Raw genomic sequence first — 16,349 nt, 5'->3', positions numbered from 1 at the left:
CTGGCCTATACCCCAGTTCTGTATGTACAAATAAATAAATCTTTAAAAAAAAAAAAAAAGTGAAATGGAATCACCTACCTGCCATACTAAAAGTAGACTTTAGGAACTACAGAACAAACTTCAGCCTTCTAAGATAAAGCACAAAAATCACTCCATTATTTGACTCCTGCTGTTGAACTGGAACTTTGAGGTTCTCAGAATAATCTTTACTTCTTTGTACCTTCATCTTGCTGTTCATGGAATTCTCTCCATCTGGAATTCAGGCGTGGTGCTATCCTGCTGCAGAAAGTCCTTTTTTGTTTTCTTTTCAGTGCTGCACTTACAAAGAACACCATGAAATTAGATCACAAAAACACTGTTAGTAATGAAATAAATAGTACAAACAGTGGTCAAGAGTGTACATTCCAGATGTGCATCTAAATCCTGTTTTATTCCAGATTTAGACAAATTCTTTGTGAAGAATTTCTCCCTATAAAATGGAGAGAAGTAATAGTACAACTTATAAGACTTTGTAAAGGCTATGAAAACTCTGTGTGGGGCATTGTGGCTACAATATAAATTGTTGTACATATTTGGTGTTCCCATGATAACTTTGGCAGTCTTTTGATCACATCATTATTGATACTCATATTATTTCTATGTTTGACTATAAACTCATGAAGGTAGATTCCATGTATATTATTGTTCTTTATAGACTGATTTAGGCCAAAGTTGTAAATGTCAAATCAGAAGTAGAAAATGTAGTTTGTGATATCTGGTTGGCTCTGCAAGTTGGCTTAGAGAAACCACCCGTCTGCCCCAGCACCAGCCCATCCTGGTTCTGTGTACCACCTTAGTCTGATTCTCCTGAAATACCTCTAGCTTTGCCCAAGGCTGTCAAACCATCCAGGAATTTCTCATATCCTGGGTTTAGAGCAAACTTAGAAGTCATAGACTATACTATAGATGAAAAGAAGGTAGAAATTTTATATGATGAAGTTGAAAAAAACATATAAGATTGTAGCTACTTAATCATTTGATACATACAGATGATTTTTAAATGGCTTGCTCATCTTTGGTTTTATTATTTTACATGGTACCATTTGAATAACAGAGAACTGGAAATAATTCCTGTTAAGATGTCAAAACACACACAAATACTTTTTTAGTATACCGCCACTTGAGTGAACAAAACATGTACCAAGTAGAGGTGGAGGAGCTGACTTAGATAATTTACTCAGCACATCAAAGGATCTAATATGATTGTCCAGAACAATCCCTGCTATACCCTATTCATACTGTTGCATCTAATTTGTTACTCAGCCTGACTCATACCTAGTAACCTAACAGACAGAAATATTTATTGTTGTAGGAAAGAGACTGATTCTATTTTACATAGAACAAATGATATCCAAAGTTGTAATAAACTCCAACCCACTTGGTGTTGTTAAACAATGTTTAATGCTGATTCAGTTCAGTTCAAAAAAAGTTTTTTTTTTCTTATATCTATCTGTTATATTATTTCAAAATCATTTGTAAGTAAAACTTACATCCTATTGTGGCCATGGACCTAGACATAACTCTAGTAGTAGATACTGCACAAACAGGATTGTAGTGGAAGCACAAATAGCCATGAGCTTTATGTGTAGTTAACACATATTTTTTTGAGTGGATGATGGAATGAGAACACAGCAGTGTTGATAGTGGCTGTCTGGGAGAGGGGAATTAGAGGATTGGGAATTAGGGTGAGATGTTTTCTATTTACATTTTCATACTCTCTTCCAAAAGAAAAACTTGCCATAGAGCCACCAAGGAAAAACAGTTGTATTCTAATGTGGGATTAGGAAGGCTTTTGGTGGAACACTGACATCAGCTTTTCTTCTGGGAAAGGCCCCACATCATAATAAAGAACATACTAGAGAAGTCTCATAACCTGTGGGGTTTTCTGAGGACCATACGCAATATCTGGCTGGGTTCTAAGTGGTCTTCCAAACTGTATAAAAAACTGTAATGGTCTGAATCCCATGCCCTCTGCATCAATACAGCAACATGAAATGGAAATAAATACTCCCAACTTAGCTTTATTTCTAGCTAATGAAGAACAAACATCTTGCAAATTTGGACCATGGTGACTATGCCACTTGCATTTGGGCAGTGCAAAATGGCATCTGCTTAAATTTAACCAAATTATTGCTTCAAAAATGAGCTCAATGGAACTTGTATCTAAGGCTTTGAATGGTACAGTCAAGAAGTGTCTAGGACATAGTGGAAAACTAAAAATCTTTATACGACAAGCTAGCTTACAAGAGTAAAAAATGTCCATTTTTTGAGAGCTATTCGGCATAACTCTATAATTTGTTATTACTATTGCTCTATTGCTTTTCTAGCAGTCCGATATGAAATCCCATCACTTTCAAATATGAGTGTGGGCGGTGGAAAATAACCCCTTCCCATATTCAAAATCTCATCTTTCCTGTGCCCTTTTCACAAAGGGCTGCTGTGTAACAGGCTCTCAGATTTGTTTATTTGAATAAAATGTATTCTTGGGAGAGATGTGAAAAAGCATGTTTTCTATAGCACTGGTTTGCCAGCTGCTTTATATGGACATTTGATATTAAGTGATACAGAAACCTTCTGTTATTACACTAGGAAAAGCATCCAATGTGAAGGATACCTTTGTATTACAGTAACAATGACCAATAACTTATGAATGTCGTTCTGCAGTGTTACCCTGAGGACAGGGCTCCTGCCTCCCCTCTGATAATATTGCCTGTGGACATGAAAAACAAGCCAGTCCTGTTTATTTCAGTGTGCAAATAGGATTTTGTGTGGTTTTCTACAGTGAAACACATTCTACCCTGGGGTTATTGATATATTCATGTTATTTTTATTGTCAGTGAAATAAGATTTTACCATATTACTACTGACTGCCAAATTCCCTGAAGATGACTTTTCTGTGGGCAAAATAACATCCTACTGGTGACCTACACTTGCGTTTTTGGGACTTCTGAGGACCACTTGCTTTAAATGCCAGAGAATCAAGTAACTCTGAATTCCTTAAAAATATTAAGTTTGGCCAAAGCCTGCTTAGAGCACTATAACTAGATCATAGTTAACTTCTCTTAGCCACTTTAGCATTTGGTGTTTTGTTCATGTGAAATCTTTTCAGAAGTAACTCATTCATATTCCTAAGGTTTTGTTTCTCAACTTCCTCATTATCGACCTTTAGGCCCAGAAGAGGTCCAGTGTGAACACTGTCCTAGTTGAGCATTACCCTAAACACTTATTATCATATGTCCCACCAAGTGTGACAACCAAATGTCTCTAGATCTATCATATATTCCCTGGGAAACAACCCACTTCTAGTTTTGAACTGCTAAGCAAAGCATAAATGCACTACTTGTCACACACATAATACCATATGAATCTTGGCAAAGAAACATACCTTAATAGTAAACTATACCCAGGAAAACATTTTGTTGGAGGTATTTATGCTATAATAGCATTTGCAGGGCATAATGCATACATTACCAGATGCAAGAGCATAAAGACATATGTTTAGAGTTACCTTAGCTTTGTTACCAGGGCTAAAATATTCTGTCAATTTTCTCTTTTTTGTTTCTCAATATATTTCTTTTTATCCTTTTGCAACAAGACGGCCTTGTGAAAGTGTCTTAAAACTATGACAAACACATGGCTGGGAGTCAGAAAAAGCAAAAAGGTGGGGGAACTCTAGCTGCAGTTTTCTCTGTAGTCTGGCCCTGTGTGTTTTTTTAGATATGGTACATCTAAGCCTCAGATGCAATAGCAGCTCTCGTCACGGTTTAAGCAAGGGTTTCCTGTAAATTCATCCGGTTTATGTTTGGACTTGGGAAGAGCTTATTTCAGAATACCTGAATTAGGGGATCAAGATGCTGTGCTGAGTCCACTCTTCCCAGTAAATTTTCTGTTCTAAATGACTCTCTGACATGAGTGGCAGTATTGGAACTTGCTGGAAAGTGTGAAATATCATTCTTGTTTGATGGATAGGATTAGAGCAGATAGAACAAAAATGCATTAAAATTTCCCCCAGGGGTTCTCTTTGTTAGTCTCAGTTTACTTGTTGGATTCTTTGTATTTCTGCTCTCTTTTCCCCATAGAATCCCCTGTAAACTCTGCCTGTCAATCCAATCCTTATTGCTTTCATTTTTAATACTCCAATTGGTGCATTTTACAAGATAAACCAGCCATTCTAAAGTGTGATGTGGATACCCTCTGTTGGTATAAGAGTTGATCGTGGGTTTCTGACAGAGTTAACCACTTCATGGTGGAAGTGAACTGTTCATGGGATGGTCTCACCAGCCCCAAATAAGTCTTCCTGTTCAATGTCTCATGAAATAGATCTGTAAAGGATAAGACATATGGGGAATTTTTAAATACAAACCTTGGTTTTTATAGGAAAGGACTGATTTCCTAGTTCCTGATAATCCTTTCTTTCTCAGAAAACAGGCATTTCCGCTTCCTCTGAGCATGTGAAGATAATGCAGTGTTGGTTTACCTTCTCTGAGCTCCCACTTCTCAGCTCTGCAGACTCAGCACCCACCTTCTGTATTCTACTATCTTAACATTAACTGTCTGATGGTCCTGTAGTCGTGTCCTAAGTTGCTGATCAATACTCAGTTTTCATTCAGTTATTAATCCACGCATTCAACCTATAGTTATGAAGTATCTGCCATCTCCCAGCTACCCTGCTAAGCAGCAAAGCATTTGTGCCTCCCCCGTTTTTGAAGCTAGTATAATAGAAAGAGAAATAGTCTACTAGTTCATTATATAAGCCAGCTCAGTCAGCTGTCATGACAAAATACCAGTGATCAGTTGACTTTAAGCAACAAAAACATGTGTATATATATAATCCTGGAGGCTAAAAGTCCAAGATCAAGATCTGGACAGTTTATTTTCTGATGAAGTTTCTCCCCTGGGCCTGCAGATGGCTGCCTCTTCCCCACATACTCACATGGCTTTTACTTCGTGTGTGAATGCAGGAGGGGCTGAGAGAGCAATGGAGTCCCTCCTTTTCTATAGGAACATTAGTCCTATCCGATCATGACTCCACAATTTGACCTCCGAGATTTCTCCCTTAGATGCTCTATCTCCAAATACAAACACACTGGGGGTTAGTACTTAAACATATGGATTTTGGAGAGATTCAAAATTCAGTATAAAACATATACTTACAGGCCCTCCCTGGTGGTACGATGGGTTAAAGTGCAGCACTGCAAGCTGGTCACAGCTGCTTCAGTGCCAGTTTGATCCCTGGCCCCAGACATGATCCACATGTCATGGCAGGCCTCTCCTGACCCACTCCTACTCCCCTCAGCAGTGTACTTTGTCAATATGCCTGTTCTGATCCCCACTCTGCTTCTGATGAATCCTTTCACTACCCCTGCACCTCTGGCCTGTAACCCAGTTCTGTATGCATAAATAAATAAATATTTTTTAAAAATTAAACTAAATTAACAAAACAACATTTACATCAAGAATTTTATTTATAACAATGGCTAATTCAAATAGTAATGATAACAATGAAAAGATAGTAAGTCAGACAAGGGAAGAGTGAACAATTGGTGCCAGAGTTGGTGGTTGCTACTATATTTTTGCTCTGAAGAAGTAAAAGTTTGGTGAGACCAATACTGAGAAAGAGGTAGCCTGATGGACATGGGGAATGGACCTACTCAGTAGAGAAAATTATAGGATCAGTGGTCCAATAGGAGGGTGAGAACAACAGGATCGTGCAAAGAAGAGGGTCACTATGTCTTGACCCTCCCTCGCTGGCTGGAGCAAGAAGGTCAGGGAAGCTATTAGAGAGTTAGGCAGAACCCTGAGCCAACCAACAGCACTAGTTCAAAGTTTGTTTTTGCTGCCATGGGAAACCACTGGAGGGTTTTAAGTTGATTAATGTACAAAGAAGATGCCACTTAGGTGCCTAAATAGAGAAATTCTAAGGGATGTTTTGGAGTCTTGCCATCTTTATCTGTACATGTCTAAGTAATCATTTTAAAGTGGAAAGGTGGACTTTTGTCTTATTAGTAACTGACTTGCCAAGACTCAGGTTTACTAGGAATAATTTACATGAAATGTATAGTTACTCTGCTCAGGGTCTTGAAAGCTCACTCATGGAACCAGGGAAACCATCAAGCTATAAACCAGTTGTATCACTTCCCCAAATTCCTTCATGTCTCTCTGCAGTCACCCTGTAGCCCACCCACAAGCCTTTGGCTCACATTATTCTATTTTCTGTTCATAGGTTTGCCTTTTCCATGTGTCATATGAATGGAATTACAAAGCGAGTAGTGTTTGGAATCTGACTTCTTTCATTTAGCATAATTCTCTTAAAACTCATCATATCAACGTATCGGCCCTTCCCTTCTTATTAAGCAGTTTGTCAGTGTACAGGCATCCTTCAGTTGGTTTATCAATTTAGCCAGAGTATTCGCCTTGTTTCCAGTTTGAGGCATGTATCTATAAACAATGTATTAAAGTTTTTGTGTCAACATTAACTTATCTCCATTTATATCTATCAGAGAAACCATTGGATCAGCTAGGATATGTGTGTTTGACTTTATAAGAAACTGCCAGGTTGTTTACCAAATTAGCTGTAACTTTCTGCATTTTCATCAACAATGAATGATAGTTCTACTTTTTCAAAAGCCTGACCAGCACTAATATTTTCATTTAAAAAAAAAAATCTTTCCATGCTAATCAGAGTGTAATCAATGATTTTTTAAAAGATTGTACAATTATAAATTTAGAGACATGCATGGATGATAATGATGTGATATGTAATAATTTTTTTCACTTACCATTTTTTGGACTAATAGAGCACAATCTTACAGCATGAGAGCTAAAACCACTAGAGACTATCATTTCCTGATCCTATCTTAACGGCTTTTATAGAAGCTAAGATAAAGAATTTACTCTTTTAATCCTGGAGACTTTGAAATTCAATCCTTGTATAGTGGAAATCTTATGGAATGCTTCTTTAGTAAGATAAGGAATGAAATTCTCTATTTAAAAATATCAATAACCCATAAGAGATAATGAAAATTTCTGTCCTCCAAACTACAACCCCAGTATATTATTTTTTAAGCTAAAATTACACCTTTTTTAATTCAAATTAGGAATTGACCTTTGCTAAGAATACTGCAAAGTATAACGGCTGCATTATTCCTGCTTTAGTTTATTTATTTATTTTTTAATCCATCCTCAGTCAGTGACATAGGCCACTGCAGGTCACCTATTTTGTTGGTTCTGTGATTGTCCGGAAAGAAACTTAACTTAAAAGTGCCCTGAATAATTTGACTACCAAGGAATTGGTAGACTCCAAGGTACTAATTTGCATAGAGATGGGTGTGCCACTGTTTCAGTGCCTAGAAACTAATAGATTTCCAGAAGGATCATTCTTCTGAATCATGAAACTCTGGTCTTGCCCACAGCTTGCCAGTATATTCTATAACTATTTAATGAAAGCGCATGTAGGACTGGAAAATTTCATGTTTTTGGAGTCTACAAGAATCTGTCATCCAGGTTCAGAATTTCCACCAATGTCTTGATTGAATGCAGAAAACGCTCCTATTTCCAGCTATGCACAAATTGTATGATTTCTTTTCTCTTCATGTAGAAAATATTTAGCTTAGTTTTTACAAAAGGGCATGGAACCATGTGTAATAGAAATTATATAGAACTCGCTAGAAACTGACCCTATTTTCTGAATGAAGAAATAAATGCAGTTTGTTTATGTGCCGCTACCTTTATATAGCTTAATGCAATCCTGTTGCCTTTCCTGAAAAGAGATCTAAAAATACAAGACCGGTAGTTTTTCTCCCCCTGTTGGTTGAACATTCTACCACACTCACCTGGCATAAAAGAAATTTTGTGCAGCCAATTTTGTCCGATGACTCAAAGCTGTCATTTTGTTCAGAACAATTTATTTCTCTTAGTGGAATCAAATACTATAAATCTCCTGAATGTTCCTCTTAACAGTTGATGAAAAAACAGGAAGGGGGAACTCTGTGTTTCCCAGTGATGCTTGGGAGCATTTGATTAGCGTCCAGGCATCCAACAGCTTCATGAATCTTCTTTTTTTGTTTTCTGTTTGCAGATTTTATTCTTCACCGTACAGTATTGCAACCAACCGCATGATTCCACAGACATCTATCACGCCATTCATTGCTGCTTCCCCTGTCTCCACATACCAGGTATGTCCGATTTACCTGAACCTCAGGAGAGCACTTTCTTGCCACTAGTAGACTCGATAAAAACAAAAAGAGACACAGATGATTTTTTTAAGCTGTCCTCTTAACTTTAGTTTCATCTTAATCCATAGTACTCAAATGATCAATTAGCCTACACTTGCAAGGACGTGTTTGCATCTATTTTACTGAATAACAAAACTCACCATGCTTTTCATTCTGCTGAGTTTTCATGATCATGCAACTTTTCCAGCCAATATTAGCCCAGTTTTCTTACCACTGAGGCATGATTTTATTTGTTGTCTGTTTTGGTTGTCATATTCCCTATTGTTCTTTTTCCCCAGAAACACGTTTCTAGCATCCCTTCACTCATTCCAAGATACCTTATCATTGTCACCTCATTTTGTCACTGTTGTCCTGTGTATCCATGGAAAACTGCATGGATAGATTAATTCATTTCTCCCAAGAAATGGGGAAGAATGTCAAAGTGGTACAAATGTGTTCCTCCTTCCTACTCTTACTTCATCCTCCGTTCCAAAGAGGCTGAAAGAGACCGCAAGGTCCCACATATTGAAACTCAAGAAAACCTGAGACTCCATGTGTATCCTAAACCAGTGATTGTGGCCAGTAAATCCTAAGTACACAGGTGGATTGAAATAGTCATACTTCTCGCTCAGAAAATATTCCATCTCTTATGGCTCTGAGTCATCAAATGTGTGGTATGACTCCCTGCTTCTCTTTACCTTTGCCTTGCATTGACTTCTGACAAATATTCTAATTAATTAGAAAGTGCCCCTAACTACTTAGTGTGGCTAGTCTCATCATTTTAAACTTTGAAGAGATAAAGTGAGAGCGAGAGAGAATGTCAGTGTGTGTGTGAGTTCCTCTATATTCTTCGGCTAGTGGGGGTGGATGTTCTACAATGGATAAAATAGTAATGTTGCTGATGGCTACTCATTCAGTGAAGTTTCACCTATTTCACCACCGCATACTTCATTTCAGGATGTCGTAGCTGTCATAGCATTAAACTTGAGACTGTGGATTTTTTCTTAATTGACTCCCCCTAAAAGCAAACCATTTTCATTCTTTTTCTGCACTCAGATTCTTGATATATATTGGTGTGTGAGTGGAATAGACAGGTATGAGTTGCATTAGAAGGTCTCAGAATGGCTGATCTCTTAATTACCTTTCCTTGGGACCCATGACGCTATGTGCAGGTGCTGTTCAGTTTTCATTCCTTCTGCAGACCTGCCTGGTTATAATGTGTGTTTTGGGGTTTTTTGCCCTCAATTTTTTTCTAATTTCAGTCTATGTTTCCGCCAAGACCACCCATTGAGCCCCAGTGTACTGCACTTTGGTGACATGAGTAAAATAGCCACAGAAAAGTGATTTCACTTGGGAGGGCTCGTAAGTGTAATTTAACTCCAATACCCTCTAAAAAAAATGAATTAGAACAATTTCCTATGTTGTTGAGTCTCGCCTTTCACAACTTTTGTTTTTTTAATCTAATGTGCATTGGCAATTTCATGGGAGAGGATATATTGAAAACACAATCTTCAAGGTTCTCTATGTGACAGTCTGTTCTTACAAGCTGACTTTCCCATTGGGCTGACAGAAGGCACATTTTATAACACTCGGTTGGCTCAATTACTCATTTTTATTTGCCATACCAATTACCAGGAGAGAATAAACTTACAAACTTGCTTAACTTGGGTTTAACCCAAGTGTTCTCCAAAATTTCTTTTTGATCTCTTTAATTCTAGCCCCAACTTTTTCCACTTGCACTGATTTCCAAGATGGGATCACTTGAGAACCAAAGACAGAAAAGACTTAGCAGTCAACCTGACTCCATTACTTGCCTGAATATCCCTGGGAGTCAGTTTCTAACTAAGAGATTTCTGAGGCCTCCTGAGACTTTAGTCACCAACATCAGCCTCAAAATGTGCTCCAAGGCTCAGCACTGGCCACGTAGACTACAGCCAGCTTCAGTGAAGTAGAAAGTTACTTTACATTTTAACATGTTTGGGGACCAAATTAACCAGGTCCAAAATTCCCTTTCCAGCTCTAATTTTGAGCACTAATTAGCTGTAAAGTCAGATGGACTCCACTTTCTTATGACCTAGTGCGACTCCACTGAACGCAAGAACCAAGTTCTCTGTGTGATTGCTTTGTGCTAATAAATGCTGTTTGATGCATAGGTCCAGAGCACTTCCTGGATGCCTCATCCGCCATACGTTATGCAACCAACAGTAAGTGTTCTCAGTCACCTGAGGCTCAATATTTCTATTATCCAAGTGCAAGCTTTTGTAATGCATAGAAGCTTTGGGGTATAGCGTTGTTATATTCCGTACCTCTTTCAGGCAGCCATATTTTCCAGATAACAAGCTGCTCCTGAAATTCTACAAAAGCATGTACAGTAGATAAAGATAGAGCTAGAACTAGAAGTACAGCTAGAGAGGAGAGAGAGTGAGAAAGCACAAACTTTAGTGGAAGAAATAGCAGTCAAGTTCCCAAGTTGGTATCTACCACTTGTTATGAATACAGAATTTCTACATCATGCAGGAACTCAGAACTCTGGACAATTAGAATTCTGGAAAATTCAATTTGTTATAAAAGGAGCCTTTCTGTTTTCCTTCTTGTGATTTGCTTTGTTTCAGATTCATTTTGGTGTGGTTTGTGATAATTTTGAGTATCATAGCTCTGTTGACATAAGGCAATGCATTTATGATATAAGCAGCGGCCTACTAATAGTTAGTGTTCTATAGATAAATAGCAAGGTGGTTAGCTGTGTATTTTAATGACCTAGAGCCATTCTCTTCTTTAGTAGCTTTTCGCAAAATCATCAAGCTTTATTTTCTACTTGCTAGATTTCCCACTTTTGTCAAAATATTGCATCAGTCCGAAGTAAAGTTAATACACATTCCATTCGACTCAACTGAAGGCTAAGGATTCTATTTATCTAAGTCTAGGTCTTCCAGGTTTTTTAACCTATACAAATAGAACATAAAGATATTTCAGTAGCAAAACAGTCATAAAGAGGAGAGGGTGGGGAGAGAGCTCTGGCTGAAAGTTGTATCACCAGATCTCTGGGCCACTTCCCTGGTTCTCCTCACTTCAATGTCTTTGTTTCCTCTCCAATCACTGCACTTAACAAGACTTTGGGGAGAATCAAATGAGAACACATATATGTGAAATAAATTTTCAATTATGATTATGATAAATTTTCAATTATGATATGATCATTCTTATTATTGACTATATTGGATATACAAGGAAGAAGTAGTGCTACAGTTTCATCCTTTGAAAAGTTAAATGTAAATAAGGTAGCACATATTAAAGAACAGAGAGCTAATTACAGAGGTATCCATTTCCTGGACTCAGAGGATCACAGCACCTGGTTTTCATATTTGAGTTTTAGCCATTAGAAAAATGAACATTCCATGTTGCTCCTATGTTTTGACAGTTTTTTTTTATTTAAATAATAAAATAGATGTAGCTGACTATTGCAGAACTTTAGACTCTACTTTGCAAATCCCTCTATTTACTATTATTTACACACCTAGGGGGCTTTCTGAGTTCATCTGGTCTATGTTTTATAAATCATACCAATGTGCAACAAATCCAAGCTATACTTTTCTGTCCAAGTCATAAGGTTGAACTCGATATATGTTGCCAAACCAATGTATAGAACAGACTGAGCCAACACAGGAAAAGAGAAGATGTCTTGCCAAGTTTCAAGAGGAAACTTTCTAGAAGGAAACAGCTACCTTCTAAAAAAAAAATAATGCGTCCGTCTATAGAGCACTAATGCTGGTTTATCCCTTGTACTGAGGCTAAGCACCATATCATTGTGGCCAAAAGGAATGCACATCTGGAAAAACCTGAATATTTTACCAGATGTCAGTGTAAGATTCTGCAGTATAACTAGAGATATAATTAGAAGGGAAGGTGTTTGCAAGCATCTTTAATTCAACTGTCACTTCATAAATTAATAAAGCTTTTTCATTATTTTCTTCTACATCCTGATACAACTTCAGTCCCTTTTCTGGATATATTATTTTTCACATGTCTGTCTTTAGCAATAATGTGTGTGTGTGTGTGTGTGTGTGTGTGTGTGTGTGTGTGTGTGTGTGAGAGAGAGAGAGAGAGAGAGAGAGAGAGAATCTGTCCCCTTGGATTGTCCTTGCTATAGCTACTGTTCTCTGATATCTTTTTTAAAAAAAAAAGATTTAATTTATTTCTGCATGTAGGAACTGTGGTGTATCTAGAGGTGTGGGGGTGAGAGGTATCACCAGAGTCAGAGTAGAGAACAAATTTACAGAAATGCCGTGCTGAGGGGAGCAGCAGGTGAGACAAGAGAGGTCTGCTGTGCCATTTGTGGGTTTGCTCCTTGGCTGGGGATCAAACAGATGTTCTGAGACTTAACCCCTAGGTTACTAGGGAGGCTCTGTTCTCTGACATCTTATCACTTCCCATGACTAGACTGTGCATCGTGGTTGAGCTTAGGTCACTAGGTTTAAAATGTAAAGTTTGTGGCTGGGAAAGATTCCTGGAAAAAGGAGTGGATGGGCCACCCAGTAACTTGTTGTCTTTAAAATGAAACAATTGTCTAAACAATGTCATGGAAACATGGACATTTTGCCATCAGTCTTTGCCCTCTAACAATGTTCCTGGCAGTCTGTATCTCACATATAATCTTACCCAACTGGTCCAGCGTCATCATCAAAGTAGGGGCTAAATTAATCACTCCATAGAACTAAAGTACAGACATACATAAGTAATCTGAAGCAGAGAAACAAAATAACTGGCTTTAAAAAAAAATGAATGTGATTTAGTGATTAATCGCATGGGTTCTTGGTTAGTCTTGGCTTAGGAGTCCCTCCCGCCTATAGGTCTTTAGACCATTTCCTTACACTTGCCGAGCTATAACTCCATCTGTAATATAGATATGATAATACCTAAATGATAATTCATGTTCTTCACTAAATGAAATAAGGTATTATAGTACTTAGAATAGTACCCTCCAAACAACAAGCAATAAATCACTGTTACTATTATTTAGTTATATAACTGCATTTCACATCATGCATTAGAAAAACCCAAGGACATAGGATGAGTGTTGGTAGAGGAAAAAAATTGAGACGAAAGAGCAATCACCTGTTTCTATCAATTTCCTACCATTTATCTTACTTTATTAATGAGTTTGGTAGAGATAGCCTTTCTGACTATAAATTAGACAGATTGCTAGACTGGTGCTTATTTCATTGACTTACTAAATCACTCAATGACTAATACCACGGGTACCTCCTTTATGTGGGAGACTAGAACCTATTTGACAAATCAATTCAAACTGTCAGTATTCCATACCTCTAAGATGTCTGTGAGTCTGACTTGCTTGCAACTTTCTCCTCTCTCACATGTTCTGTTCCACCATGTCAAGAAAGCCTCACATGTAACACCCAGTGCACAGGTATTACTGTGAATTCACATGAACCAGAGGGCTTGTTCTCTGCCTGACTTGATTCAAAGATCTGAACCTGGTTTATATCCAAGGAGAAAGGAATTCTCCAGGAAAGTCTAGAAGTAGATAACAGTGTCGCTGGTTTTCATCACGGAGTGGATGATTCAACTGCAGGGGTAGTTAGAGGAGACAGGTGAAACAATGGCAAGAAGGAAAGAGTAATAAAGGAATAATGGAACAAAAAATACAATCATATCATTGGCAATGGCCCTTTTAATTCATTTCTTTGGAGATGTAATTTTAAGTTACATGCAATGTACTTTTTCTTGTAGATTTACCAAAAGATTCTGAGAGGCTTTTAGTCATAAAGAAGAAGGGATAAGAGTTTCCTTATCTGGCTTATAATTATCCTCCTGGTGGACGTGCAAGAAAATAGTTCTTCATTAGTTATCATACTGATGTGAGTGCCCTGGAAAAAATTTCAAGCCCCAGTGAATGCTGCGAGAGCATTTCTGTTTGTATGTTGCTGTTACTCACCTGGACAGACACTGAGGATAGTTACCCTAAGTTACAATTCATTTTTGTTGTTGTTGTTTTGAGGAAGTAAAAATACTGACTTTGTCAGTGCAATCTCTTATTTATTGTTGCATCTCGGTCCAGGGTCCTGTACTCCACTCTGAAATCTCAGCATTACACTGGCAGCACTCTAATAAATGATGGATTGCACCAAGTATCTACTCTGCAAGCAGCATGTCACATTGCAATCTCATCTGAATACATAATTGAAATTCCTGTGTTGTGATGCATCTGATATTTTGTTAAATCTGTGCTGACAAGGAGAAAAGATGATAGTCCCCCAAAGAAGCATAGTTCCTTTCCCTTAAATTTTATTTAGACTCATTTGAATCATAAATCTTTTCTTCACATAGTTAGTGTTATTTCTTCTCAAGGAGAAAGGTCAGATTTCATTTTTACTTAATTACAAATTGTTTATCAGATTACAACATTCTAAGAGACACAAGATGCCCTTATTGAATCAATGGATGATTTGTTGTTATGCATGGCCAAGTTTTGACTTTTATGATTAATAAGCCAGAAGTTTACTGCTAAGAAGCAAAAAAACTTTCCTACTACAAGCTATTCAAGAAAATTCCACAGCATTTGATTTGGTCCAACTACCTGCCAACAGGTAAAATATAAGGCTTAATATTAGCCGCAAATTTCAAATTTGCAGGTATATCATCTGTAAAAAGCACATCAAAAAACTTGGAAACAATATTTTCATCTTTGGAATGCTGTTCAGGAAGCAAGGTTTTCATCCCCTCTTACTCAGTACCTGAGCTCAACAAAAGTAATACACTCATAGTACACTTTTGCTTTTAAGGAGTTAAACTGGCAGGTATCTATAGGCTGAATCATTTAAAGCTAAACAACAAAAACAAAGCTTTAAAGCTTTCTTTTAGCTAAGCAACAAAAGCAAAGCACAACTGTAACCCATATAAACCTTTTTCACCAAAAGCAAATTCCAATGATTTAGAATAAGCCAAGGAGGAACAGCTACCCATGAGTGTCACCTACTTTTAAACACACTGCTGTGGTCAAATAAATATAAACAAAACATTTCCAGAGAAAACCTCTTTCACACATGAACCACTATAAAAAGCAGTGCTCACTTTTTATATTATTAGTGTTACATAAAATTATTTTAAAAGTAATCTGAAGTCATCTTAGGGGAAAAAAGAAACTTTAAACAATGAAATTCATGTATCAAAAGTACGTAGAGCATGAAAGACTTTCCACTTGGGACTCTTTATTCAAACAAATTTGTATGCCACCATTAGGTTAATGTTTATGCAAAATACCCATGTTCCGTGAGTAAATGTATTTTTGACATATGCACAAGATCACTGTGCAAGTATAGTATTACAACTGGCTTCAGTTTCCTCCAACAATAAAATGTCCTGAATGTCATTAAATAAGAGTGACATGTTGACCCTGTCCATTTTTTGTATGGCTTCATAATATGTAATATGTAAAAACACCAACAGATATTTAACAACAAATTTCTTATTCATAGTCTTTTAAGTTGCTTCTAGTAATTATTCTTAAGCTGAAGACTATAATATTAAGCAGCTATAGGCAGTTGCTGTAGGATAGAATGCTGGTAACAAAGATATATATATATATATATATATATATATATATATATATATACACACACATTATTGTAGAAGTTATACTTTAAGTGTTTATTTCCTCAGGGCCTCAATGAAAACTGGTGATCTCAAGTTTCAAATATTTAATGTAATAAACAGTGAATGGTATCATATTGATCTTTTATTTGCCCAAGTCCTAATGAAGTTGAAATGTTTTACATGTATTAATTTTATTTTGTTTTCACTGGGTCATATTTATTTACAGTACATTTTCACTTTTGGGGTTATTGATCTTATTTAAAAATATTAACACAATTAAATTAATATTGTGTTAAAGATATTTTCTCAGTTTATCTTGAAGTTGCATGGTGTTAATCATGCAGAATTTTAATGTTTAGTATTATGTACTTATACTTCATAGTTTCTTTTGTTAGAACAAAGGTCATCAAACACTTTCTTCAAGGAGCCAAACAACAAATATTTTCAATTTCATGAGCCATATGGCCTCTCTGTGACACCTACTCA

The 16,349-nt window shown here is 36.9% G+C and overlaps 1 protein-coding gene across 8 annotated transcripts in view; it reads left to right on the top strand.

Annotated features, from left to right (window-relative positions):
- The window catches only part of RBMS3 (RNA binding motif, single stranded interacting protein 3), a 900,805-nt gene that overhangs the window by 799,348 nt on the left and 85,108 nt on the right, over nucleotides 1-16,349 (top strand). For 6 of the 8 annotated variants that reach the window (XM_012732119.1, XM_012732120.1, XM_004692262.2 and 3 more), the window contains 2 exons: nucleotides 8,117-8,213; nucleotides 10,406-10,456. In XM_012732119.1, the coding sequence (XP_012587573.1) occupies nucleotides 8,117-8,213; nucleotides 10,406-10,456 (148 nt within the window). The remainder of the gene's footprint in view (nucleotides 1-8,116; nucleotides 8,214-10,405; nucleotides 10,457-16,349) is intronic. The other 2 variants (XM_004692264.2, XM_012732121.1) reach the window with 1 other exon arrangement.

The sequence above is a fragment of the Condylura cristata genome, unplaced genomic scaffold (assembly GCF_000260355.1).
Source record: "Condylura cristata isolate star-nosed mole 26May11 unplaced genomic scaffold, ConCri1.0 scaffold00033, whole genome shotgun sequence".
NCBI classification, from domain to species: Eukaryota; Metazoa; Chordata; class Mammalia; order Eulipotyphla; family Talpidae; genus Condylura; species Condylura cristata.
Note: the sequence above shows the minus strand (reverse complement) of the source record. Positions and strands in the feature narration are given on the sequence as shown.